This window comes from Trachemys scripta, chromosome 4 (assembly GCF_013100865.1).
Source record: "Trachemys scripta elegans isolate TJP31775 chromosome 4, CAS_Tse_1.0, whole genome shotgun sequence".
Lineage (NCBI taxonomy): Eukaryota > Metazoa > Chordata > Testudines > Emydidae > Trachemys > Trachemys scripta.
In genome coordinates this window covers 141,581,885-141,608,413 of record NC_048301.1, presented here as the reverse complement: position 1 = coordinate 141,608,413, position 26,529 = coordinate 141,581,885, and the positions used below count along the sequence as shown (strand labels likewise).

General features: G+C 54.5%; 1 protein-coding gene across 1 annotated transcript in view; it reads right to left on the bottom strand.

Moving 5' to 3' along the window:
• Positions 1-294: 294 nt before the first annotated feature.
• The window catches only part of LOC117876233 (integrin alpha-D-like), a 38,513-nt gene continuing 12,278 nt past the window's right edge, over positions 295-26,529 (bottom strand). The window contains exons 2-30 of the mRNA XM_034768179.1: positions 24,737-24,851; positions 24,489-24,592; positions 24,198-24,262; positions 23,411-23,525; positions 22,819-22,949; positions 22,422-22,567; positions 21,830-21,983; positions 20,100-20,250; positions 19,651-19,724; positions 19,145-19,274; positions 18,772-18,920; positions 17,184-17,324; positions 14,299-14,505; positions 13,804-13,934; positions 8,613-8,770; positions 8,293-8,447; positions 8,007-8,138; positions 7,338-7,411; positions 5,303-5,444; positions 4,869-4,982; positions 4,013-4,092; positions 3,693-3,767; positions 3,464-3,542; positions 2,372-2,479; positions 2,035-2,118; positions 1,747-1,860; positions 1,442-1,534; positions 1,155-1,265; positions 295-692 (exon numbers count right to left, since the gene is read on the bottom strand). Of these exons, the coding sequence (XP_034624070.1) occupies positions 570-692; positions 1,155-1,265; positions 1,442-1,534; positions 1,747-1,860; positions 2,035-2,118; positions 2,372-2,479; positions 3,464-3,542; positions 3,693-3,767; positions 4,013-4,092; positions 4,869-4,982; positions 5,303-5,444; positions 7,338-7,411; positions 8,007-8,138; positions 8,293-8,447; positions 8,613-8,770; positions 13,804-13,934; positions 14,299-14,505; positions 17,184-17,324; positions 18,772-18,920; positions 19,145-19,274; positions 19,651-19,724; positions 20,100-20,250; positions 21,830-21,983; positions 22,422-22,567; positions 22,819-22,949; positions 23,411-23,525; positions 24,198-24,262; positions 24,489-24,592; positions 24,737-24,851 (3,455 nt within the window). The 3' untranslated portion in view covers positions 295-569. The remainder of the gene's footprint in view (positions 693-1,154; positions 1,266-1,441; positions 1,535-1,746; positions 1,861-2,034; positions 2,119-2,371; positions 2,480-3,463; positions 3,543-3,692; positions 3,768-4,012; positions 4,093-4,868; positions 4,983-5,302; positions 5,445-7,337; positions 7,412-8,006; positions 8,139-8,292; positions 8,448-8,612; positions 8,771-13,803; positions 13,935-14,298; positions 14,506-17,183; positions 17,325-18,771; positions 18,921-19,144; positions 19,275-19,650; positions 19,725-20,099; positions 20,251-21,829; positions 21,984-22,421; positions 22,568-22,818; positions 22,950-23,410; positions 23,526-24,197; positions 24,263-24,488; positions 24,593-24,736; positions 24,852-26,529) is intronic.

Sequence of the window (26,529 nt, the reverse complement as noted above, 5' to 3'; positions counted from 1 at the left end):
ATCTGTTGCCACAAATCTCCCTGGTCAGCAATTCTCAGGGGGGGGAGAAAGGGGTCATAAGCCAGGGCCGGTTTATATAGCTGGAAAAGGAAGGGACGGGGAAATAACACTTCTTTTACCTTCTTTACACAAAGGGCATTATTCGACTGCTACATTTCTCATGCAGCTGCATTCTTCTAAATTCTTACAAGCCCCGGGGAAAAAATGGCAACTTATTTATTAAACATAAAAACTACAGCCTACATGTGCCTTTGTTCCCTAATGCCATGTCAGCACATTAGCAGCTTCCCATGTCAGCACATTAGCAGCTTCCCATGTCTGTTAGTTAACCCTAACATAGCCCAACAAATGGAACTTCAACGTTCTCCATAAGAATTATAAAAATATCAAGAGAATTCTTCCAAGCCTAATTTGAATATCGACTGGCTCTAGTTGGCACTAGGACGTGTTTTGTTGGTGGGAGGGTGGCCAGTGACCAATTTTTCTGCATCTTGGAGGTGGCAACATAATGAGGTGGGGGTGAAGCAGCCCAGATGGAGGTGAAGCTGGGGGCGTTGGCGCATGGGGGGCTATTGTTTGGGGGCATCGGAAGCAGGGGGGTTTCCAGGGGCAGCGCTCTGGGTCGGGCCAGGCCCCTCACCCTCCACACCATCCTCCATCATCTGCTTGTACTGGCGCTTGAAGAAGCCGAGCTGGAAGGAGACAGAGGGGAGATGGTGAGAACCAGAAAGAGACAGGCTCATGGTGGTGGAGTGGGAGGGACGGGCTGTGGGAACCCACGAAGGAAAAACCGTTGTATCTCCACCACCAGCTGGGAGAGCCACAGGCCACGCCCCCAGGGTGATGGGCTGTGGAGGAGGGGTCCATTACCCAGGGGTGGCTCTAGCTTTTTTGCTGCCCCAAGCACGGCAGGCAGGCTGCCTTCGGCGGCATGCCTGCGGGTGGTCCCAGGTCCCATGGATTCGACGTACCCGCCGCCGAATTGCCACCAAATCAGCGGGACCGGTGGACCTCCCGCAGGCATGCCGACGAAGGCATTCTGACTGCCGCCCTCGCAGGGACCGTCAGGGCGCCCCCTATGGCTTGCTGCCCCAGGCACGCGCTTGGAGCACTGGTGCCTGGAGCCGCCGCTGCCATTACCCAGCCCCACTCACCTTGTAGAGGGCTGCGGTGATGAGAGCCAGCAGGACCAGGCCCCCCACGCTGCTCCCCACAATGATGGGCAGGTAATTATAGGCCTCATAGCGCTCCACCACCGTCTGCACCTGGGGGAGAGGAGCTGTGAGATGGGGACCCAGGAGTCCTGGCACCATCACCCTCCCCTGCTCTAACACACCAGACCCCACTTTTCCCAGAGCTGGGGCAGGACCCAGGAGTCCTGGCTCCCAGCTCTAACCACTGGCCGATGCTCTCTCTATCCCGGGCACAGTCACTCTGGTACCTGGCGCTGGACGAATCCCTCCTTCTGGGTGTATTTCTTCTCCTCGTATTCAATCCGGGCCTCACTCACCAGACTCACTTTCTGCTGCTGAGTCTAGAACAGAAAAATTCACTGTCCCTGACTGGAAACTACACAAACCAGCCTGGAGCGTCAGCCCAGAGGGACCCAGAGCAATTTACAGGCCATTCACACAGGGATCCCTTGCCTGGAACTGATATGCAGCCAGCTCTGGGGTGAGGCATGGGGGCAGTTCACATGGGAAGCATCTCTCGCCTGGTGCTGGGAGGCAGAGGCATCTCTCATACCTGGGAGACCCACTGGAAGCCGATCCCTCCTTTTATCATGAACTCCAGCGGCTGCTGCATTTCCAGGGAGGCGATTTTGCACTCGATCTTCTTACAGGTGGCCACGGAGCAGTCCTGGGGGTGGAAGGATATCGCCGGGTGAGGCAGGGGGCGTGCAGGGGCTCAGCATGGCCATGAGGGTCTGTGTCTGTCTATAGCAGGAGTCCCTTCCCCAGCCCAGCCCCCCACTCACTGTCTGTGTTAGTGGAGGGGAAGGGGCTGCTGGGATCCACACCAGCCTGTACTCACCAGCAGGGGGCGCTCGCTCATTTGTGTCACAAAGTTCTTTGAACCAGACATTTCAGCCTCACTGATGCACTGAGCCAGCTGGGGCTGGAGAGGGAGAGAGACACGGTATTAACGGGAGCGGGAAGGGGATACGGGGCCTTTCCCCTCTAGGGGGCACCGGATACAATCCAGCACCAGGGCAGGGGACAGGCTGGCTGTGGGGGAGGTCGGGGGAGAGGGTTGGGGGAACATGTGGCGTATCCCCCCCCAGGCAGCCTGTTCCAGCAGGGGGCGCTGTAGGGCAGAGCAGGTGTCACTGGGCCCATCTCACACACACAAGGGAGGGAGAGGCAGGTACCTTGGAGGGGACGACCTCAGAGGCGTCCCACACCCGGACCCCGCTCAGCTCTACGGGGAACTGGAACGTGACCGAGATGGGGACGCTTCGCTGCCGCAGGTTCTTGACCTGAAAGAAACAGACTCACCATAGGGCACTGCAGGAAGAGAACCCAGGAGCTCTGATCCCCAGATCCCGCTCTGACCCTCAGACCCACTTCCCTGCCAGAGCTGGGGATAGAACCCAGGAGTCCTGGCTCCCTGCCCATCCCCACCCCTCCTTGCTCTAACCCACTAGATCCCATTCAGGCAGTTCTGCCTCTGGGGAGGGGCTCTGGTGATGTACACATGGGGATCCCTCGCCTGGTGTTGGGTGGCGCTAGGGTTGCCAGGCTTCTGTTTTTTGGCTTAAATGCCTGGTCGAAAAGAGACCCTGGTAGTTTGGCAATGCAGTGGGGGACCAGGGCTAAGGCAGGCTCCCTGCCTGCCCTAGCTCTGTGCGGCTCCTGGAAGCGGCCGCCAGGTCCCTATAGCCCCTAAACACATGGATGGCCAGGGAGGCTCCATGCACTGCCTCCGCCCCAAGGTCCGCCTTCACAGCTCCCATTGGCCGGGAACAGTGACCAATGGGAGCTCCGGGGGTGGCACCTGTAGGCACGATGGCTGCACATGGAGTCTCCCTGGCTGCCCATTCATGTAGGAGCTGCAGAGAGCTGGTGGCCGCTTTTGAGAGCGCCGTTGGGATCCTGAACCCCTCTACACAACCCACCCCTCTGCCCCAGCCCTGAGCCCCCTCCGGTATCCCAAACACCTCATCCCCAGCTCTACCTCAGATCCTGCACCCCCCAGCCAGAGCCCTCATCCCCTCCCACACCCCAACCCCCTGACCCAGCCCAGTGAAAGAGAGTGAGGGTGGGGGAGAGCGAGTGATGGAGGGAAAGGGGATGGGATGAGTAGGGGCGGGGCCTCAGGGCTGGGCAGGGGTGTTCAGTTTTGTGCAAGTAGAAATTGGCAATCCTAGGGGGCTCTCGTACCTGGGAGACCCATTGGAAGCTGCTCTGAGACCCCTCCTTGTCCCTTCTCCCCCCCCCACACTATGTGCCACCTGCCTCACCTCGTACCGATGTGTCACTGGCACGCTTGTCCCTTCCTCCTTGGTGGAGAAGTTGACGTACTTGGTCGACTCCTCATGGCTGGGGGAGGAAAAGGATGGAAGGAAGGAGAGAGATGAGAGTGTGATGGATGGGGCTGGAGAGTGGCGGTGGGTGGGGGCACTGTGGTGCAGGGAGCGGGGATGGGGCCCAGTAGGGGACGCTCTCCCCTCTGTCTCCACACTGACCTACCTGGTGAGGATGATGAAGATGCCGTACTTGACTGGCAGGTGAATCATACGCTCGGTGATGGGGCCGCCATTGTCACTGGGGGGAGGGGAGGGCAAAGGAGAGAGATGTAAGGGGACGCAGGCAGATAACTGTGCAGGGAGGCTGCACCACAGGCCACAGCCCTGCTCCGTGCACAGCCCCCTCCCACTACCCCCATCCCAGTGGTGGATTAGCCAATGGGGCACATGCCCAGGGGCCCCAGCCAATTGGGGGCCCCCGGAAAAATGGGAGCCCCTGCGCCCTGACCTGCTCTGCCTGCCTGGCTCTCCCTGCACCCTCACCTGCCGGCGGTGGCCATGATCTGCAGCCTGTCCCCCAGGTCGGCCTCAGGGGAGACGTCGAAGGTGGCGACGAAGACGGCCTGGAAAACACAGGTGCGGTGAGAGTCAGGGTCTGCGGAACTGCCAGAGACTGCGGGGATGGGGCAGACACAGGGGATCAGAGGGACTGTTGTATGAACTTAGATGGAATAAATGGGTCCAGGGAGGCAAAGGTGTTAACACGACCCTGTCCCTGTCCACAGACAGCGCTCATCCGGTTTGGGATCCAGAGACCTCAACCCACTCTGTGCCATGGCAACACCCCATTATCCATCCTTTTAAGGACCCCAAAGGGGTGAGGGAACAGCCCCTCCCCTCTCTCCCCCAGTGAGGCCTGATTTCCAGCCCCGCAAGTCTGGCCCTTGGTTTGCAGCCCCGGAGTGACCTCAGGGCTCTGTTTGCACTGACTCGCTGGGCTCCCCGGGCGCTTTCCCCAGCACATCTCTTGTCATGGGCTGGGCTGACCCCAGGGAACTGTCCGTCTCTGCTCCCAGCTGGGCTCACACTAGGGTTACCAACTTTCTCATTCCACAAAAACCGAACACCCTTGCGCCGCCCCAGCTCCGAGGCCCCTCCCCTACCCCACCCCTTCTCTGAGGCCCCGCCCCCACTCACTCCATCCCCCCTCCCTCAGTGACTCGCTCTCCCCCACCCTCACTCAGTTTCACTGGGCTGGGGCACGGGGTTGGGTGAGGACACAAGCTGGGCATGTGGGCTCTGGGGTGGGGCTAGAAAAGAGGAGTTCAGGGTGTGGGAGAGGGCTCAGGGCTGGGGCATGGTCTTGAGTTGTGGGAGGATGTCCAAGGCCCATCCCTACCTCAGCTCCACTCCAGAAGATGGGGTGGTTGATGTGGCAGGTGCTGTTCCTTTGAGTCTGTTCCTCGGAGCTCACGGCCGAGCTGCACTTAATGGCCATGGCCCTCCTGTTAGACTGAGCACAGGGACCAGCCAATGAGAGACGCAGCCCACAGCACCCCTGCCAAGCCCCCATCCGTTCACCACAGCTTAGCACCCTGGCGAGCACCCTGCCTGCTCCCTGCAACTCAGCACCCCTGGCGAGTCCCCCACCTGCTCCCTGCAGCCCGGCGCCCCCACCAAGCCCTCTGCCCGCTCTCTAAAGATCAGCACCCCTCACGAGCCCCCAGCCCACTCCGTGTAGCAGAGCACCTCCTGCTTAGCTCCCTGTACACTCCCTGCAGCATGGCGCCCCCTGCAGAGCCTGCCCCTCATGCCCGGTGTACGTTGGGGTACCTGGAGCAGCAGGACCCGGCGGTAGGACAGCGCGGCCGGGTAGAAGAACTGCACCGTGGCGCTGTAGGAATTCTCCCCGCGGTTCTGGATGGAGACGGTGGTGCTGAGTTCAGGGGTGACCCCCACCACCAGGGTGCTCAAGCTAAGGGGGGAGAAAGGGGTGAGTTTCCTCAAGGCAGCTCCCTGGCCGCTCTGTGAACTTCTAGCAGTGCCCAGCCGGGGAGCCCAGCACTGTGACCTTCCAGGGGTGCATCTTCCTCACAGCAGTGCACCCTGTGACCCTACACTCCATATTCTTTATAAAGATAATGTTGTGATATGAATATGGCATAACTAAGTTGTATTTTATGCAAGATGGGTCATGTGCAGTATCATTGGAAAGGTGATGATTTACTGCATGTGATTGCCCTATTTGTATGCATGTATCATTTCTGTATCTGAAGTTAGGAATATTGACTATGTAACAATTACAAGTGGGTTTGCACCTGGGGAATGCCCACCAGCGAAAATGCAATCAGTCTGGCTGGTTAGTCAATGGGTCATTAGAGAGAATGTTACCGTAATATTGGGTTCACCTAGCTGAGAGCTAATAACAGCCAGCCAGGGATAAGGAAGAGTTGCTTTATTTTGCAGAAGAAAGGAGAGCTTTGCACCTTGGTACAAAGACTTTGTTTTACACATATTTTACAGATTTTTTACACACATTTAGACAAAGGCCCTTGCCGTGTTAACACTTGATTGGTGGTTGTCAGACCCGTGCTTTTGCTATCTGGTTAATGAAAACCGGCTTGGGACCAGCTTCAACTACCTTAAGGCCTTGAAAGGGAAGACAGTTGAAAAGTTCAGGCTACTGTGTACTTGAGGTGTTTGCTTCCCCCTGATGGCCGCTGGCTGACATAACGGCTGCTAGCTGTTAAGGGGGGGTCACTAGTAACTTTCACAAGAACAATAGGACTTTGAAGATGCTAATCTCCCACCTTCCTGGAAAGTCTTCTTGAGGATTTATGGCTGCTTTGACACTGCAGGGTCATGTGATCATGTCTCCTGGTACTGGACTCCATCTTGGACTGCTAGTATTTTTCCACAAATAGGGCATGGGGATCAAACAGAGAAACAAAGGATTCCCACCACATGTAAGTCCTATGTAAGGCAGGGAAGTGAGTTAATCAGGGCCAGATCTCCACTGAATCCTCGCTCAAGATGACTACTGAAAATATCTAAGACTGATTTGAGAAAGAAAGGACTGGACCCAGGCTAGGAGGTGTCTGGCCTGTGAAAGGAATATCTGGGGTTCTAAACTGCAAGCAAGAGCGGTTTGTCTACAAGAAACTCTGCAACCTGCTTAAAACAACGCTTAGGGTGAGAAATTACTACTTGTAGCCAGTTTCTTTCGTGTATTAAGCTTAGTCTGCATGTCTGTTTATTTGTTCAGTAATCTGCTTTGATCTGTTTGCTATCCTTTATAATCACTTAAAATCTATCCTTTGTAGTTGTTAAACTTGTGTTTGTTTTTTCTAAACCAGTTTGTGCAATTCATAACTGGGGGGCAAAAAGCTGTGCATATCATCCTCCCCATTGAGGGAGGGGGCGATTTTCATGAGCTTACGCTGTACAGTTTTCTGTGCAGTGCAAGACAATACCATTTTGGGTTTACACTTCTGAGGTTGTGTACTTGAGTGCTGGGCTATTCCTGAGCTGGGTCTTCCCAGGCAGAGCTGGTTTCAGTGTCTGTGTCTTTCTGCAGCTGGGTGTGTCCCCACCTGGGTGTGTGCTGGAGGAGGCTTGAGGGCCTGGCCCACCAGAACAGTATAAAGGAGCCCAAGCTGGTGGAACCAGCTGGCTCAGTGGTACCCCAGTACATCAGGGGAAAGCCCGGAGCGGGGGGAGGGGCAACCCTTCACACCCCCCCACCCAGGATCCATCAGAACTGGAAATCTGACAAGATCTCCAGCTGGATGTTGAAGATCCGAGGTGTGATCAAGCCAGACGCATCCCACCGTGGTAGGCGTTTTGGGGGCAGGATTCAGTCACTTACCCAGAGAAATTGAAGGAGATTTCTAACTGGTCATCACAGCGGCCATCCATGCCACAGTCCTTCTGAAACGGGAGCTGGGGGGGAGACGCAGGAGAGCAGGATCAGAGTGGGTGGGGAGGGGGCTGCAGCACCACCTGCCGAAGCGACACTGCAGGGACCCAGGGACCCTCCTGTTACCCCAGCACCTGCCAGTCCCTTGCACAGGGGGACAGCTAAGCCTATCATCAGTCCCCCCCACCCCCAGACAAACTCTTCCTCCTCACCCTCTGCCCAGCAGCGATTTCACACTTATAGTGGTGCCATGGCTGGAGGACTGGCTGGCTCAGGGGGATGGGGACCAGGACATGGAGTCTGTCCCCTCTAGGGGACCCTGGCCAAAATAAGTATTGAAAATTGTCCAGCAAAAATCATTTTTTTTAGCCAAAATATTTTGTGTTTTGGACAGAAATTTTGGGAGCTTTGAGGAGAGGTTGGAGTGTTCCCAGGGAGGACAGATGCCAAGGCAAACTCAGCATCCATCTTTGTTGCCCTCTAGTGGCTGCACTGAGTACAGGGGTTTGGGAGGCTGCTGTTGCCACTTAATTTTCCAGACTCTTGTTTTCAAACCCCGCGGTCACTGGTTCGATCCCTGCAGCAGACCCACTGCGGGGCCTGGCTCTGGCACCTTACCGAGCCTGCAGACACCGGCGCAGAGTCCTCGCTCAGGATGGGTCTGAGGCGGCTGGCAGCAGTGATGGGCTCCCCCGTCAGGCTGTAGTTGAGGTGCAGGGTGATGGGGGTCACGGTGTCCTCTGGGCAGAGCTGGGGAAACAGAGAGACACTTCGGTCCCCTGACGGAAAAGGGGGACTGGGGGTTGTGTGGGACCCAGAGAGAGATTTGTTCTCTGGGTGATTTGGGAGCAAGGGGCAGACACAGTGGGAGGGAAAAGAGCCAGGACCCCCCACACACACTCACAGGTAACGTTATCCGATACGTCTCACATCTCTTCTCGATGCCGAGCCGCAGCTCCCTGCTCAGGACGGGGCCGGTGGAGTCGAAGGCGGCTCGGATCTTCGTCCGCCCGGGGTCCAGGGCGAGGCTGTACTGGATGATGCTGGAGATCCTGTCGCCTACGGGGGAGGGGAAACGAGGGACAGAGAGACACTGAGACCGGGAACCTCAAGGGGAAATGGGACACGGGGCCTTTCCCCTCTTGGGGGCGCTGGTTCCGATCGATCCCCGGGGCAGGGGACTGGCTCGGGGGGGAGGCGAGCCAGTGGTGGGTTTGGTCTGACCTAGGCTGTCCATGGTGCTCTTAGTGACGGTGAAGCAGACCTCTGCCCTGCTGGCCTCTGTGTTGAGCTGCTCTTGCCCCTGGCAGTCGAAGGCCGAGGTGGGGATCGTGGAGGGCTGGAAGCTGATGGAGACCCCGACTCTGAGCACCGGCCGGGACCTGCCATGTGGGGAATAGAACCATCACCCAGCTGCTCTCTGCAATGGGGCCAGGCCCCCTCCCTCCCCAGAGCCTCCCACCCAGCCTGGATGTGCTCACAGCACCCTAGGGAGATTGGTTATGGACATGCAGCTCTGCTAGAGGAGATGCTGCGGGGCAGAGAAGGGAGCAGCAGAGTGGTCATTGTGCCATTCTCCAGCGGGGGCAGCAGTCACACTCAAACAGTATACTATGGTCTTGTCTACACTATAGTGTTTTTTTTTCTACAAAAGGCAGCTTTTGTCCACAAAACAGTGGAGGTTTACACAGTAGAATGCGACTTTTGGCGATAAAACTCTCCTGTTTTGCCAACAACATAAAACCACCTCAACGAGAGTCATGGTGCTTTTTGCGGCAAAGTTTTGTTGACAAAGTGCCAGTTTAAAGACTGTGTTTGGTTATGTCGCTATAATTTGCCTCCCGGAGGTTTCCCACAATGCCCTTCCTGATAGGGTGACCAGGTATCCAGTTTTTGACTGGAACAACTGGTGGAAAAAGGATCCTGGTGGCTCCGGTCAGCACTGCCGACCGGGCCGTTATAGTCCAGTTGGCAGTACTGCAGCTTTAAGGCAGGCTAGTCCCTACCTGTCCTAGGTGGGGGGCCACGGGGCTCTGTGCAGTGCCTCTGCCCCGAGCCCCAGCTCCAGCATTGCTGAGGGGGCAGTGCCTGCGGGCGAGAGCGGCATGGGGAGCCTGCTAGCCCCGCTCACCTAGGAACCAGACCTGCTTCTTGTTTCTGAGCAGGAGCTGCCCAAGGTAAGTCCACACCCCAGCCCCTGCCCCCCCCAACCCGGAACCACTGCTTGTACCCCAAACCCCTCATCAACAGCTCAACCCCAGAGCTAGCAAACTCAGCCCAGAGCCCTCATCCCCTCCTGCACGCCAACCCTCTGCCTCAACCCACAGACCCCTCCCTCACTCCTAATCCCTCGACCCAACCCCCCAGCCTGGAGCCCCCTCCTGCACCCCAAACCTCTCATCCCCAGCCCCACCTCAGAGCCCATACCTGAGCCACAGCCCTCACCCCTTAACCCCCTCACACAGCCCAACTCCCTGCCCCAGCCCGGAGCCCCCTTCTGCATCCTGAACCCCTCATTTCTGGCCCCACCCTGGAGCCCGCACTCCCAGTTAAAACCCTCACCCCCTCCCGCACCCCAACCCCTGCCCCACCCCAGTGAAAGTCAGTGAGGGTGGAGGAGAGTGAGACACTGAGGGAGGGGGAATGTAGTGATGGGTGGTGGGGGCTGCGGTGAAGGTGCAGGTGTTTGGTTCCGTGCGACTAGAAAGTTGTGAACTCTACGTCCTGACTGCTCTAATCAGCAGTTCGAACCCCGCTGCTCTGCGGCCACCTAAACAAGCATCCACCCTCCTCCTTTAAAGGCCCAGGAATTTTTGAAGTTCCACTTGCTGTTTGCTCAGTGTGGAGAGCTCACATGGCATCTCCCCAGCTGACCATGGCAGTTCCACGTGGCAGACACTCTCCCACTTGGACCACTGTGGAGCTGTAGGATCTGCTGAGTATATTGTGAGAGGAGACTGTCCAGTCCTAGCTCCGCTACAGCCATAGGAACTTCAAGACCTAGGGGCACATTTCTCATGGCTTCTGTGAGAAGGGCTACAAATCTGGACACGGTGCAGTGCAGAGCGAAGATAAAGGAGCTGAGGCAAGTGTACCAGAAGGCAAGAGAGGCAAACCCTCACTCTGGTGTTGCGCCCAAGAGCTGCTGCTTCTACAAGGAGTTGGACACCATCCTCGGTGATGACCCCACCTCCACTGCTAAGAGCCCCATGGACACATTGGTGGGGTGGGAGAAAACGGAAAGTGGATCTAACCCTGAGGACAAAGTCGTGGATGAGGAGGTCAAGTTGCAGGATATTGTGGACCCCACGTTAGGGTCCAGTACCATGGTGAGTCAGGAGCTCTTTTCCACTCAGGAGGGGTGTAGACAGTCCAGGCAGTCCGTCTCTGGTGAGAACGATGCAGGAAAAGAGATCCCTGGTAAGTGATCCTTTTGAGCAGCTACTGCTCGATTACATGGCGAACAGCTGTCCTTTGCTCTGAATACTATTGTAGTCAGCAAAGAAAGAGATAGAAATGTGCAAGACTTGCTGTGTTCTGTGTGCTGCACATTTCCCTGTGCAGCTTAGCAGTGCAGCAGAACAGGGTGTTGGGAATCCTCCAGAGAGATCTCTAGCAAACTACCCTGGAGGTACGGCAATTGGAAAAAAAAAAGCCGCGATTGGCGGCGGCAGTTCAGCGGCAAGTCCTTCGCTCCTAGAGGGAGTGAGGGACCTGCCGCCCCCGAATTGCCGCAGGTGCCACCCCTCTCCCTTGGCCGCCCCTTGTTAAGCTGGTGCCTGGAGCCAGCCCTGACTCTTATCTCCCTTCCCACCAAGCCTTTTGTGTGTTAATTGGCATTTAATAAAAACAAACTCTCTGAAAGATAACCGCACTTTATTTGTGTCCTACAGACATGGGCAGCGGGTATCAAGGCTGGGGAAGGCTGAGCCTCCCCAAGCAGCCCTGCATGGCCCTGCCCACGCTTCACCCGCAGGTCCCCTCTTGCCGCACTCTGCTGTGACTCTTCCCCCTTGGCCGGGGCCCAGCCTGGGGCTGGGGCAAGTGGGGGCGGCCTCCGGCCAGAGATGCCAGGCAGCTGGAGCTGGTGCTTGTATCACCCGCCCAGTGCTCAGGGGCTGGGAGCTGCACTGCCCGCCAGGTGCTCTGGGATGGGGGGGGGACACATTGCCCACCCACCTGGTGCTCCGGGGATAGGGGGCGGAAAGCACTGCCTGTCCACCTGGTGCTCCAGGGCTTAGGAGGGGAACCCACTGCCCACCCGCATGGTGCTCCGGTGGGGCTCTCTACCCATTCACCTGCTGCTCCAGGCCTGGGGGTGCTCATTCGCCTATTACTCCTGGTCTGGGGAGGGGACGTGTTGGCTGCTCATCTGCTGCTCCTGGGCTGGGCGGCCGGGGATGTGCTGTCCACCCGCCCAGTGCTCCAAGGGGCGCACTGCCCACCCGTCCAGTGTTCTGAGGTTTGGGGGGGGGTTCCACCCGGTGTTCCGGGTCTGGAGGCAGTCAGGCAGACCAGGGCTTGTGGGGGGAGGGAGGGGTGGGCCTCTGGGCTCTGTTGGGGATGGGAGGGGTAGGGCCCTGAGCAGACGGGGCAGGCTGGGCAGGGGCTAGCCCCCCCAACCGCCCATGCCTATACACAGTGATTGTTGCTGCTAGTAATGTATATATGCATTCTAATCATTTGCTTACTACAAATCCCAGTCAGGAATCACAAGTGCGAGGCCAAATAAGATAACTGAGTTAAATGAAGCATGGCATATTGCTGTATAGAAATACACATTACTGGTTCGCAGTCTCAAAATCTTGCCTCAAAGCCTCCCTGATTGAAATTGACCCCCTGACCCCATAGTGCCCCTCTAATAGCCCTGGTACCAGGCTTCTCAAAATCAACAGCCAGGTGATCTGCTTCAGCAATCCACCCCAGGGGAAAATTTTCACCCTTAGCCTCACAAAGATTATGGAGGGTGCAGTAGTGCAGCAGTCAGCTATGACCATTGAAATGGTCATCTCACTTAGATCTAACCTGCCATAAAGGCATCGCCAGCACACTTTTAATCTGCCAAAGCACATTCCAGGGTCATTCTCCATCTACTCAGCCAATTGTTGAAGCACTCCTTGCTGCTGTCCAGGTTTCCCCGTGTAAGGCTTCATGAGCCATGGGAGTAAGGGGTGAGCTGGGTCTCCCAGGATCACTATGGGTATTTCAAGATCCCCCACTGGAATCTTCTGGTGTGGAAAGGAAGTCCCTGCTTGCAGCTTTCTGTACAGACCAGTGTTCTTCAAGATGTGTGCATCATGCACGTTCCTGGAGTGAAATGCCTGCAGTGATCAACAAGTGCCCGCAATACCATGGAGAAGTGCCCTTTTCTATTGATATACTCCATCGCGAGATGGTCCTGGGCCAAACTGGAATATGCGCCGCGCTGCAGTTTGGGAATCCCACATCCATAAAGCCATCCACTATTTCACCCACATGGCCAAGAGTGACGGTTCTTCATAGCAGGATGCGATTAATGACCCTGCACACTTGGGTTAACACAACACCCATGGTCGACTTCCTGACTCCAAACTGATTCGCGAGTGAGTGGTTGCAGCCTGGAGTCGTCAGTTTCCACACAGCAATCACCATGCGCTTCTCCACTGAGAGGGCTGCTCTCATTTTGGTGTCCTTGCACCACAGTGCTTGGGCAAGCTCTGCCCACAGTTCCAGGAAGGGGATTTCTGCATCTGGAAGTTCTGCAGCCACTGCTCGTCAACCCAGATTTGTATAACAATGTGATCCCACCACTCAGTGCTTCTTTCCTGAGCCCCAAAGCGATGATCCACCTTGTTCAGCTGCTCCATGAATGCCAAAAGTAACCTGGTGTTGCTTCTTTCCATGGCACACAGCAGGTCAGGCAACACTGATTCCTGTTCAGATTAAGTGCTCATGATATACTGCATGACCAGCTGTGATGTGTTCACAACAGTGACCACAACAGTAGAGAGCATTGCAGGATCCATACTTTCACACAGAGATGGCAGGGACACAATCAACAAGGGGTGTTAAAAATGCCGCTAAAAGTGGTTGGAAGACCATGGAATGCTGGGACAGAAAATAATGCATCATGGGACATTGAGCTAGCACCCATGAGGTGCTGCGATCCACTCCGCCTTCCCATAACTTCTAGCAGCAGTATGTGGCGAGTCGCATACTAGGATAGATACCCACACAGTGCACTACTCTCACTGTCAATCCTAGAGCACCAAGTGTGGACGTGCTCTGCCGACACTAGGAGCATAGTGTGAACATGGAATAGCGATGAAATTATAGCGCTTCTTGCTCATTGACATAACTTCTCTCAAAACAACTCTGTAGTGTAGACAAGGCCTGAGACTGTCATGTGGAGCAGTGCAACAACAGAGTAACTCACCTCAGCAGCAGGACCTGCCCTTGTGCTCCCACCGCGATGTCTGGCAGTCCATCCCCTGTGAGGTCTGTCCCGCCACTGATGGCCTGGCCAAAGTAGTGCAGCCCGCTGGGAAACAGCGACCCCTCTATACGCTGTGGAGCAGAGAGAGCAGTAAGGGATGGGGAAGGGGCGGCTGTACTGTATAATGGGGATTAGGGGGCAGCGGAGGGTGAGGGATGGGAAAGGGGTGGCTGTACTGTATAATGGGCACTAGGGGACAGTGGAGGGTGAGGGATGGGAAAGGGGAGGCTGTACCGTATAACGGGAACTAGGGGGCAGCGGAGGGTGAGGGATGGGAAAGGGGCGGCTGTACTGTATAATGGGCACTAGGGGGCAGTGGAGGGTGAGGGATGGGAAAGCAGCAGCTATGGGCTAATAGGTACTAGGGGGCTCTGGGGCCCCATTATGTCTCTTCGGGGCTCTGTGGTGACCCCTCCCCGCAGGAGCTGGGCTCACCTGTCTGTAATGGGGACTGAGGCCTCCCTTTTCCCCATGGAAGATGTACAAGGCCCCATGATTGCTGTTCTCCAGTGGGGCCCCGATGGCCACATCTGTCCGTCCTTCCCCACTGATGTCCCCGATTTCGGACATGCTGGCCCCGAAGCGACCGAACGCCTCCCCTGTCTGTCCTTGCAGTGTCTTGCTGCAGTTCAGTGTCATCCCCTGCAGGCCCCATCCAAAGAGACACATGGGGAAAGGATCAGCATTGATGCCCAGCAGAGAGTATCCCTGCCCCTACTGACCCCCGCTTCCCTCTCTCCAGCACAGAGTTCCTTGGTGCCGCTCTGGGGCATTGGGGCCAGCACTGAGTAGCAGGGAAGAGTGTCCCCTAAGGATCCTCCCCACGCCTGCTACTCCCATGCTAATTTTCCCAGCATCACAACCCCATGGCTACACACTCAACCCAGCAGAACAGTCTGTCCTATCTCGGGGACTCTCTTTTTGCCCCAGCACCCCCACGAACCTGATACAGTTCTGTGGTGATCTGGAAGCCTACTTTCGCCGCCTCTGACTCAAAGAATACTTTCAACATAACACTGAACAGTGCACTGATACACAGATACCCTCCCACCAACAACACAGGAAGAAGAACTCCACGTGGACTCTTCCTGAGGGTCGAAATGACAGTCTGGACCTATACATAGAATGCTTCCGCCGACGTGCACAGGCAGAAATTGTGGAAAAACAACACCGCTTGCCTTATAACCTAAGTCGTGCAGAACGCAATGCCATCCACAGCCTCAGAAACCACCCTGACATTATCATCAAAGAGGCTGATAAAGGAGGTGGTGTTGTCATCATGAGCAGGTCTGACTACCAGAAGGAGGCTGCCAGACAACTCTCCAATACCAAATTCTACAGGCCACTTTCCTCAGATCCCACTGAGGAATACACTAAGAAACTGCACCATCCACTCCCTACACTAACACAGTAACAAATCAACATACCCTTAGAGCCCCAACCGGGGTTATTCTATCTATTACCCAAGATCCACAAACCTGGAAACCCTGGACGCCCCATCATTTCGGGCATTGGCACTCTCACTGAAGGACTATCTGGATATGTGGACTCCCTACTCAGACCCTACGCCACCAGCACTCCCAGTTATCTCCATGACACCACAGATTTCCTGAGAAAACTACAATGCATTGGTGACCTCCCAGAAAACACCATCCTAGCCACCATGGATGTAGAGGCTCTCTACACAAACATCCCACACACAGATGGAATACAAGCCGTCAGGAACAGTATCCCTGATGATGACACAGCACAGCTTGTTGCTGAGCTCTGTGACTTTATCCTCACGCACAAATATATACCTCCAGACCAGTGGCACCGCTATGGGTACCCACATGGCCCCACAATATGCCAACATTTTTATGGCTGACCTGGAACAACGCTTCCTCAGCTCTCGTCCACTGACGCCCCTTCTCTACCTACGCTACATTGATGACATCTTCATCATCTGGACCCATGGGAAGGAGACCCTGGAAGAATTCCACCATGATTTCAACAGCTTCCACCCCACCATCAACCTCAGCCTGGCCCAATCTACATGGGAGGTCCACTTCCTAGACACCACAATACAAATAAGCGATGGCCACGTTAACACCACCATATACCGAAAACCCACCGACCGTTACGCCTACCTTCATGCCTCCAGCTTCCACCCCGGACACACCACACGATCCATCGTCTACAGCCAAGCGCTGAGGTACAACCGCATCTGCTCCAACCCCTCAGACAGAGACCAACATCTACAAGATCTTCACCAAGCATTCTCAAAACTATGATACCCACACAAGGAAATAAAGAAACAAATCAACAGAGCCAGACGTGTACCGAGAAGCCTCCTGCTACAAGACAGGCCCCAAAAAGAAACCAACAGAACTCCACTGGCCATCATCTACAGTCCTCAGCTTAAACCTCTCCAACGCATCATCAGTGATCTACAACTGGACAATGATCCCTCACTTTCACAGACCTTGGGAGGCAAGCCAGTCCTCGCCCACAGACAACCCGCCAACCTTAAGCATATTCTCACCAGCAACCACACACCGCACCATAACAATTCTAACTCAGGAACCAACCCATGCAACAAACCTCAATGCCAACTCTGCCCACATATCTACACCAGCAACACCATCACAGGACCTAATCAGATCAGCTACAACATCACCGGCTCATTCACCTGCACGTCCACCAATGTTATATATGCCATCATGTGCCAGCAATGCCCCTCTACTATGTACATTGGCCAAACTGGACAGTCACTACGCAAGAGGATAAATGGACACAAGTCAGATATCAGGAAGGACAATATACAAAAACCTGTTGGAGAACACTTCAACCTCCCTGGCCACACAATAGCAGATTTAAAGGTAGCCATCTTACAGCAAAAAAACTTCAGGACCAGAGTCCAAAGAGAAACTGCTGAGCTCCAGTTCATTTGCAAATTTGACACCATCAGATCAGGATTAAACAAAGACTGTGAATGGCTATCCAACTACAGAAGCAGTTTCTCCTCCCGTGGTATTCACACCTCAACTGCTAGCAGAGCACCTCACCCTCCCTGATTGAACTAACCTCGTTATCTCCATACTGATTTATACCTGCCTCTGGAAATTTCCATTACTTGCGTCTGATGAAGTGGGCATTCGCCCATGAAAGCTTATGCTCCAATACTTCTGTTAGTCTTAAACGTGCCACAGGACCCTCTGTTGCTTTTTACAAATTCAGACTAACACGGCTACCCCTCTGATACTTAACCCCATGGCAGTGCAGGAAAAGTAGAACCCCCAGGCCATCCATCTTCCCCCTGGCTCCATCCTGTTTCTTACCGGCCAGTTAATCAGGCAGATGTAGACTCGTCCTCCATTCAGGGGTGTATAGTACATGGGGGCTCCGATTAGAACCAGGTCCGTGTTCCCATCTCTGTTGAGGTCCACAGCACACAGTGTACCCCCAAAATATGAGCCAATCTGAAGAGGCAGATAAGTCACCCCTTCAATTTAAGCACCTCCTGCTTCTTCTCCCACTGGGACCCTTCTCACCTTATGGGGATAAGAATTCAGTCCCAATACTCATTCCATCCTTAGACTCACCCTCCTGATGCACAGCAGGTGGCGCTATCGCTGTAAGTGTTCTTGAACATATAGGCAGTTATATCATGGAGAGATGCTGAATGCTAATTGTGGTGCAATTCTTTTTAGAGATTGTACTAACACGAGTAAAGTTTATTCACTGACTGAGTCACTGTTATAAGTTCTGTTCAGCTGGAATGTATAGGCAGTTAGATCTTGGAGAAATTCACTTTGTTACTGTAGAGTGATCCTTTTCAGACACTGTTAATATCACTAGTAATATTATTTTCCTTGCCCGAGTATCTCTAGCCCAGATCCACAAAGGTGCTTATGTGCCTAACCCCCAGATTTAGGTGCCACTGTGATCCATAAAACCTGTGCATGGCTGCTGCTGACCCCTATAGGTGCCTAACCTGACTTAGCACCTACATTTTTGCAGTACAAGCTCCTTATGTTGCTGCCTCAAGGGCAGGGCATGTGCACTGCTGTCTTACTCTAAGCAGCCAGTTGCCCGTTTCACACCACACCCCAGCATGATCCACAAACTGGGGGAAGACAGGTGCTCCTCCACCTGCAGGGCACCATCTAGTATGTGTGGTCAGAGGAGAACTTGAACAGGGATCTCCTATTTCTTAGGTCAGTACTCTAATCCCTCAGCTGTGGGCTCCCTCAGTCACTCCTGTTTAAGTTGTTCCACTTTAATTGACTAATTAAATATCAGTTGGGCTGCAGAATGTGTGCAAATCACAACCAGCCTACAGCCCATCAGTCAGGGCACTCCCTGAGAGATGGCGGAGCCCTGGTTAAAGCTTTCTTCCTCATCAGGCAAAGCAGGGATTCAAACTAGGGGTTGCTCTATGTCCTAGGTGAAGACTCTAACCCCCAGGCTACAAGGGAGGGCCTCCCTTTTCTTCTATGGCTGGTTTGTGAAGACCTTGGTGGCTCTGAGCGTGCCTACTGGATGAGGTCTGACATGTGGGATAGGTGGAAGAGCACCTATTTTCCCCCCCTTCATGGATCACTGGCAGGGATAGGAGCCTCCCTACAGCATCACAACACCCAAGTCCCTTGGTGGGTCTGGGCCTCTGTCTGTATCAGTCTCATGAGTTCTATCTAGACTGTAAGTGAAGGTAACAGCAGTGTGATATTGGAGAGATGCTGAATGTCAGCTGTGGTGCAATTCCCTAAACCAGTCAAGTTTTTCCCCTGCCTGAGGCTCTCTGACTGAATCGTTCCTGAAGATGAATCCAAACACAAATATTACACGATGTCAAAATCTTACAGGCTTCCTCCAGCCCCCTCTCTCTCACATCAACACGGCACTTTACCTGTAACATCCCCATACCTGCTCTCCCAAATGCTCCGATCTGCGTTTCCATTTTCTGCCCTTGGTATCTCGGCTGAACAGGATGACTTTGCCGGTGTGTTGGTAGCGAGGGGCCCCGACCACGTAGCTGCTCTGCCCATTGGCTGTGATGACCTGAGATGAATAACCTCAAAAGAAGAGAGGGAAGTGGGGAGGTGAGATGGGAAACAGCCATACAACAGTGCTGCACAGAACTTTCAGAGAACTGAGATGCAGCCACCTCTGGGGTCAGTTGTGGGGACTGTTTATACTGGGATTACTCATCTTGCACTGACATACAGCCACCTCTGGGGTGGGACGGGGAGGGAGGGCTGTTTAAATAGGTAAGGGAAGCTCGGTGGGTTGTTCTTACCGAGGTAAGCATCATTCATGTCAGTGGAGGTTCTGGATACGTTGATGAAACTCGGCTCCCCGCCGCTCCCGTACAGGTATATCCCACCGGACCAGTCATAGGCTCCCACCGCTCCCAGCACAGGCCCTGCCTAAACCGACACACACGGCAAAGGGGACTGATTACAGGAAATGCAGCACAGAATGTAATTACTAGACAAGGCCACCACCTGCAGCACAGCGCCACCTAGAATCGTGCTGGGACACTGAGGTCAGTGCTGATGGCCAGGGGAGTGAGCATCCCCTACTGGGTCCCCACACCACATGCTGCAGCATAGAGCCCCCTAGTGCCCGCCCTGAGTGGGAGGGGAGGGTGCCCCCTGCATAGCTCCCGCAGCATTCTGGGCTAGTAAAGGGTTGTCTCTCCTGCAAGCACTAAGCCAACCAGCTCCTTCTTAGCTTGAAAGCGCTGTCAGGGCCCCAGCGCATAGCAGCATGGGACATGCCCTGGGGCCCGGTATCACTCACAGGGGACAGCAGGGAGCTGAATCCTTCCTGAGACATCTCCAGCTGGAAGGAGCTGCCGCTCTGGGACTGGGTGCCTGGGGGGAGAGACAGACAGACAGACACGGGAGAGACCATCATAGACGGTAAAGGCCCCGTGTCCCATTCCCTGAGCCAGCCCTTCTCCCCACCTCGAGGCTGGATTGGATCCAGCGCCCCCTAGAGAAAAGGCCCCGTATCCCATTCCTCAACCCCTGGAGCCAGCAAGTCCCCTGCTCATGGGCTCCTGGATGAGAAAAGCATTTGGGGGATATATGGAGGTAGATCAGTAGATAGATGTTGGATGGGGAAAGAGAGAATATTTGGGGCCTATTTGAGCTCTAGATTCCCAGCTGCTCCCCGTCCCATCTCGGCCTTGAAAACCCATTTCTAGAGCCCCGGGGCCAGTGCAGCCCCTCCCCCGGCTCTGGTACCTTCAATGGCAAAGATCTTCTTCTGCAGCTGGTTCTGGATGCCCTTGAGGGCGTCGAAATTGTCCACCCGGAAGACATGCTCGTTGCTGGGCTTAGAGGCGATCACATGGAGCTCCTGTTGGGCAGCAGCACTGAAGAAGGCCTGGCCGACCTTCACGGAGTAGAGGGAGGAGACCCGGGCATTGGCGTCAGTCACAGCCGAGAGCCCTGGACCAGCATACACCCGCACCAAGCCCTGCTGGGCCCTAGAGAGGCACGGCTCAGCCAGCGCCATGTGCCGCTCCGGTGAGTGGGGGTTGGGGGGCCACTGGAGCCTGGAGTTATGGAGCCTGCCTTATTTCAGCACTGAGTTGTGTCGGTTGTATCAGCAGTGGGGCACAGGGGGCTTCTTGCCATGGGGATTGTCAGCACTCTGGGGCCCTTCATGACTCAATTTCCAGGGTGTAGTGAGGGTGAGTGTGGGCAATGTCTCTGGGGGATGCTTCAGGGCGAGAGGTGAAGGGCTGGGACCACCGCGCTAGTCTGGGTGGGTTGCGTGAAGTCGGTTCAGAGGTGGAGTCAGGCACCTCCCGGTCGCTGGACCCGACACAAGCGGCAGACAAAGGTCAAATAAGGTCCAGTGGCTGGAAGCGGAATTTACACCCATTCAGATTGGAAAGAAGGTGTCAGGTTTAACCATGAGGGGAATTAAGCATTGGAGCAGCTCACCACGGGCCGCAGTGGATTCTCCATCCCTGGCAATATTTAACACAGGACCGGCTGGTTTTCTAAGAGATCTGCTCTGGTTCCAAACTTCCAGCAGGGATTATTTGGGGCAGTTCTCTGGCCTGTGCTGCACAGGAGCTGAGACTAGATGATTGCAAAAGTCCCTTCTGGCCTGGGAATCTATGACTCTAAACCCGAGTTTGTTGATGTAGGCTTAAGTCGACCTAACTCTGTAAGTGGCCTCGCTAAAATGTAGCTCCCACCCATGTAACTCATCCACCACACGGACTTCATAACTCCACTTCTGTAAGAGCTGGTGCACTTAGCTGACTGGAGACAGGTCGGTGTAGTGTCCGTATAGGCACTGCGTTGCTTATATTGCCTTCAGCTGTCAGTGCCCCACCATGCTCCACACTGACAGTTAAGTCGGTACAAGCGCTCCTGGTGAGGACACGCACCACCGACAGAAGGAGGAGAGTGTGGACATGAAAAAACGATTTAATTACTGTGGTGGCTGTCTGACAATGTAACTTAAGTCAACTTAAGTTTGCTGCATAGACTTGCCCTTTATCTTCCTGCTGATGCTCATTTCAATCTGTTCAGCTCAGCAGTTTCACAGAGATAAATGTCAAGTGACCTACACCAGTTTGGGGAGGATCAGAACCGTTGTTTGAGCCCCAGGTGTGTGCAGAAAAGACTGCCCGGGTAATTTTGCTGTTTAACTGGGGGGCTGTATCTCAGGAACCCCTTGTTCAAGTAACCCCAAATTTGGACCACTAATCCTAACCACAAGGAATACTAAATTTCATGGCAATATGAGTCAGCACGTGGACCATAGAGCAGGCAGAAAACCCAACCTTTAACTAGAGAGATCTGCTCAACCTGAACAACAGAAGAGATCCAGCTCTCCTATAATGTCACACGTTGACCCAGTTACAACCCTGGGTCAGTTCTTCTCCCTTATCTGATGGGAACCTAGACACTGGCTCAGATCCAAACTAGTTCTTCGCACGGCCGCGGCTCACCCCGATGGCGTAGCGGATGATTCCAGCTCTCTCAGCCTCGGGGATGGCCTCTAAATAAGAAAGTGGGTCATTGTATTTCTGCCCATCTGTGATCACAATGAGAACCTTGGTGGCTTCATCCCGAGCGCCTCTCCCAGAGGTGAACAGCTCCCGCCTGGAAAAGGGGGGTGGGGAAGGCATGGGAGGGTTATTGATACGTAACAACACCTAGTGCTCATCCACTGCTTTGGCATTGCCGATCTCAAAGTCATTTACAAAGGAGGTCACTGTCACATCCCCGTTTTACCAACGGGGAAACTGAGGCACGGGGAGCGGACATTCCTTGCTTAAAGTCACACAGCAACAGAGGCTCAGAGCTTTCAATAGAGTCCTGGCTCCCAGCATCCCCACCCCACTTTAACCTGCTAGTGCCCACTCCCCTCCCAGAGGTGGGGACAGAGCCCAGGAGTCCTGATGCTCCCTGCTCTATCCACTAGTCCCCTCCCACAGCAGAAGATATAACCCAGGAGTCCTGAGGTCCCTATCCCTTAGCTTGTATGTCCTTACAGCCCATTCCCTGTGGAGTCAGCACGGGGAGCAGGGCAATACCTACACCACTTTCCGGATGGCTGTGGCCGTGTACGTCGTTCCATGAACCTGCTCAACCCCCTGGAGAAGGTGATCGGGGTCACGACTCCCCCTGTACTTCATGAAGTCGAAGTGCAATTCAAATTTATTGGAGTACTGCATGAGGGCGAACTGCAGGAGGAGGTAGGGGAGAAGAGAGAAAAACAACCCAAGGGGTGCAGGGTAAGAAAAGCAGGAATCAGACTCAGTTAAGGGCTGAGGATGTAGCTGGTTCTGTTGGAATTTTTTCCTGGTTTTGGATGCAAAATCCTTTACTGCTCCCCCTGCAGCACAGCGCCCCCTAGCACCGCACTGGGGTATGGGGGTCAGCACTGACTGCGAGGGGCAGGGTAAGTAGTCAGGGTTCAGCCTCTGCCTGTTACCTGCGTGTCAGCGCTGTGCAAACACTTCATGATCTCAGAGAGAAACGTCTTCATCTTTCCAAAGTCCACAGGTGCGATGCTGCCCGAGCCGTCGATGAGGAGCACTATGTCTGTGACATGTTTGGGGCACTCTGACAGGGACAGGAAAGAAATACGTCCGACTCCTGACTCAACACCACAAACATGGAGAAAACCCAGTAGAAAGAGCTAGACCAGACCAATGGGTCCATCTAACCTGGTATCCTGCCCCCTCCCTGCAACCCCAGATCAGAGCAGTGGGCCCCTCTGTCGCAATATCATCCCATCCCTGCCACTGAGGGGTCCTGAGCATAGACCATGACATGCACTGGGATGAAAAAAATACTCCCCACCCCGCTTCCCCAGAGCTGTGACAGAACCCAGGAGTCCTGACTCCCAGCTCCTACTGACATCCTGAATCAAACCAATGGGCCCACCTAGCCTGCTATCTGAGCCCCTATCAGGCCCATGGGCCCATCTAGACCCATCTCCCCTCCACCTTCCTATGGCCCTTGTACGCACCCATGACCCCATGGTATAGGTCCCCCACACACACCCCTGTGTCACCCCTCACCTGGCTGGGTGTCTGGGATGCGCTGGTGCTGCCGGAGGCTCTGGTCCAGGAGGAAGCAGTAGCCATTGATGTACATGTTCTCCCCACAGGCCCGGTGCACCGTGGGGCCGCACACCTGGGGCACGAGAAGGCACGGGTTCAGTAGATGCCCCTCTGAACAGAGCACTGAGGGTGGGGGATAGATCCAGGGGTCTGCTCCTCCCATGGATATGCAGGGAAAGGCCCTGCCAGGGCGGAGGACCCCCTTGGGATAGACGGGACCCACATGGGGGCATCCTCTGGTTCCCACACTCTCTGTTATGGCAGCACCCAGTCACTGTTGCCTTTTCAATGTTACCCGGTTGTCACACTCCCTGCTACATTCACTCACAGTCACGGTCGCCATGGCGACAACCCAGTTACACTGATTCCTGATACATCAGCTTCCTGCTTCCTTCCAGTCACTGTCACCATGGCAACATCAGTCAGTTGCCTCCATCCCTCACAACATCATCTCACGGTCACTGTTGCCAAAGCGAGGATACCTGGCTACCACCATTCTCCAGTGCATCCTTGTGCCCCCCCTCCAGTTACAGGAGTTACCAACAGCCCTCGCACAATTATCCTATAGTCATGATGACATCACCCAAATGCCCCTCTGCACCATTGCTCCAGTCACAGTGACACTGACAAGTCACTATCATCCATGAGAAGTGGGGTTTGTGGGGGGAGCTGTCCCCTGGAATGATGAGGGAGCAAATGTCAAATCCCAGTCCCAGAACCCATTTCCTCTGGGTGTGATACCTACCAGGAACTCGGAGCCTCGGGCAGCCAGAGACAAACCGAGGGACATGTTCATGGCATCAAGGGGCCCTGAGAGGGGAGAGATGCAAACCAGGCTGAGCAAATAAACTCCACTCCTGTCCCAGAGCGGAGGATAGAACTGAGAATTCCTGACTCCCAGCTCCCCCTGCTCTAACCACTAGAGCCCACCCCATCCCAACACCCCCACTCCCTCCCAGAGCTGGGGACAGAACCCAGGAGTCCTGGCTCCCACCCCAATCCTATTGCTGCACCCCATAGCACAGGGTGCCCCTACTCTGGATGGGGATCTCCTGGCAGCGTCTGGAGCCCGGGTCGCACGTGTAGATTTTGCCGGTTTCATTCACGTCTCCCATCTGCAGCGGGGCCCCAACGATCAGCCTGCAGGGAGAGAGAAGAGGGGGGCTTAGGGGATGCCCCATCACACCGAGAGGAGTGGGTCCCAGGAGGGGCAGCCCAGCCAGACAAGCCCCTCAGCGTTGGGCAGGAGTCCTATGGGGCCCTGAGCCCACATTCAGCCCTTACCTCCCAGAGCTGGCACTCCCGAACTGCACCACACTCTGCCCAAAGCCCGCTGCTGCTTCCTGGAAGGTGATGGGTCCCTCCACCTCCACACTGAATCCACGGCTCGGTGCCAGCACTGCAGGGGTTATACAGTCACCAGTTAGAGCTTCCCCTATGGAGAACGGGCCAGTGGTTGGGTCTGAAGGGCCAGCTCCTTTTGGCTACGGGACTGAATTCCACACACACACACCCCGCCCGATTTAACCCACCAAATCCCACTCCTCTCCCAAAGCCAGTGATAGAACCCAGGCATCCTGACTCCCAGCTCCTCACCACCTGCTCCCTGTTCGTTAGCCCTCAAGGGCTATATTATGCAAATCATTCCCTGTATTTGCATAGAGCCAGACTAAAAATAAATATCTTAAAAATCACTTAAAAATAAATATCATAAGTGGAGCTAGCGCTGGTAAATGAAGCCCTAGATTTATCTCCATCTGCTTTTCTGATGCTGATCCGTAGCGGGTGCACTTCCTGTAGGGGTAGAAGGGTCTGATCAGACTTCATAGACTGACAGATTCCAAGGCCAGAAGGGACCATTGTGATTGTCTAGTCTGACCTCCTGGATAACACAGGCCGGAGAACTTCCCTGCATTAACATTCCTGATTGAACTATGGCAGATCTTTCAGAAAAACGTCCAATAACGATTTAAAATGTCTAGTGATGGAGAATCCACCACAACTCTTGGCAAACTGTTTCAATGGTGAATTAGGCTTCCTGTTAAAAATGTAGGCTTTATTTGCAGTCACAGGCCATGTCTGCACTACCACTTATGGAGGCAAAACTTATGTCACTCAGGGGTATGAAAAAACCACACCCCTGAGCGACATAAGTTTCGCTGGCATAAGTGGTATTGTGCAGAATGCTATGTCGGCTGGAGAGCTTCTCCCACTGACATAGCTACCACCGCTCACTGAGGTTGTTTGATTACGTTGACTGGAGAGCTCTTTCCTGTCGGCATAGAGTAGCTACAAGAGTGATCTTACATCAGTACATCTGCATCGGTAGAGCTGTGCCGCTGTATGCTCCCTAGTGTAGACACGGCCTTTGTTTGTCTAGCATCAACTTTCAGCCATTGGATCGTTTTAGCCTTTTATCTGCTAGACTGAAGAGACCAATATTAAATACTTGTCCTCCTCATAAGTACTCATAGACTGGGGTCAAGTCACCCCTTAACCTTCCCTTAACTAGATTGATCTCCTTGAGTCTATCACTATGAGGCAGGTTTTCCAATCCTTTTATTAGTCTCATGGCTTTTCTCTGACCCCTCTCCAATTTATCAACATCCTTGGTGAATTGTGGGCACCAGAACTGGACTCACTATTCCAGCAGGGGTCGCACCAGGGCCAAATACAGAGGTAAAATGCAATAGAATCTCAGAGTTATGAACACCTTGGGAATGGAGGTTGTTCGTAACTCTGAAATGTTCGTAACTCGAACAAAATATGATGGTTGTTCTTTCAAAAGTTTACAACTGAACATTGACACAATACAGCTTTGAAACTTTACTATTGTGACAAAGTTCCTCCTCTGCCTTGGTGGGTCCTGCGCTTTTTGGCGGATTTGCTCGCCTCAGAGGTTCACGGCAGCCCTCAGTTTGGCCACTTCTGCTAGAGTCTCAAACCTGCCATTCACTCAGCTCATCTCATCACTGACCAGCATGGGGGAAATGGAGAACAATCCCCGCAGTCTCTGTGTCCCACCTAGTGGGTCTGGGACAGGACAGGTCCCTTTCCAAATTAGACCTTCCCTTCTG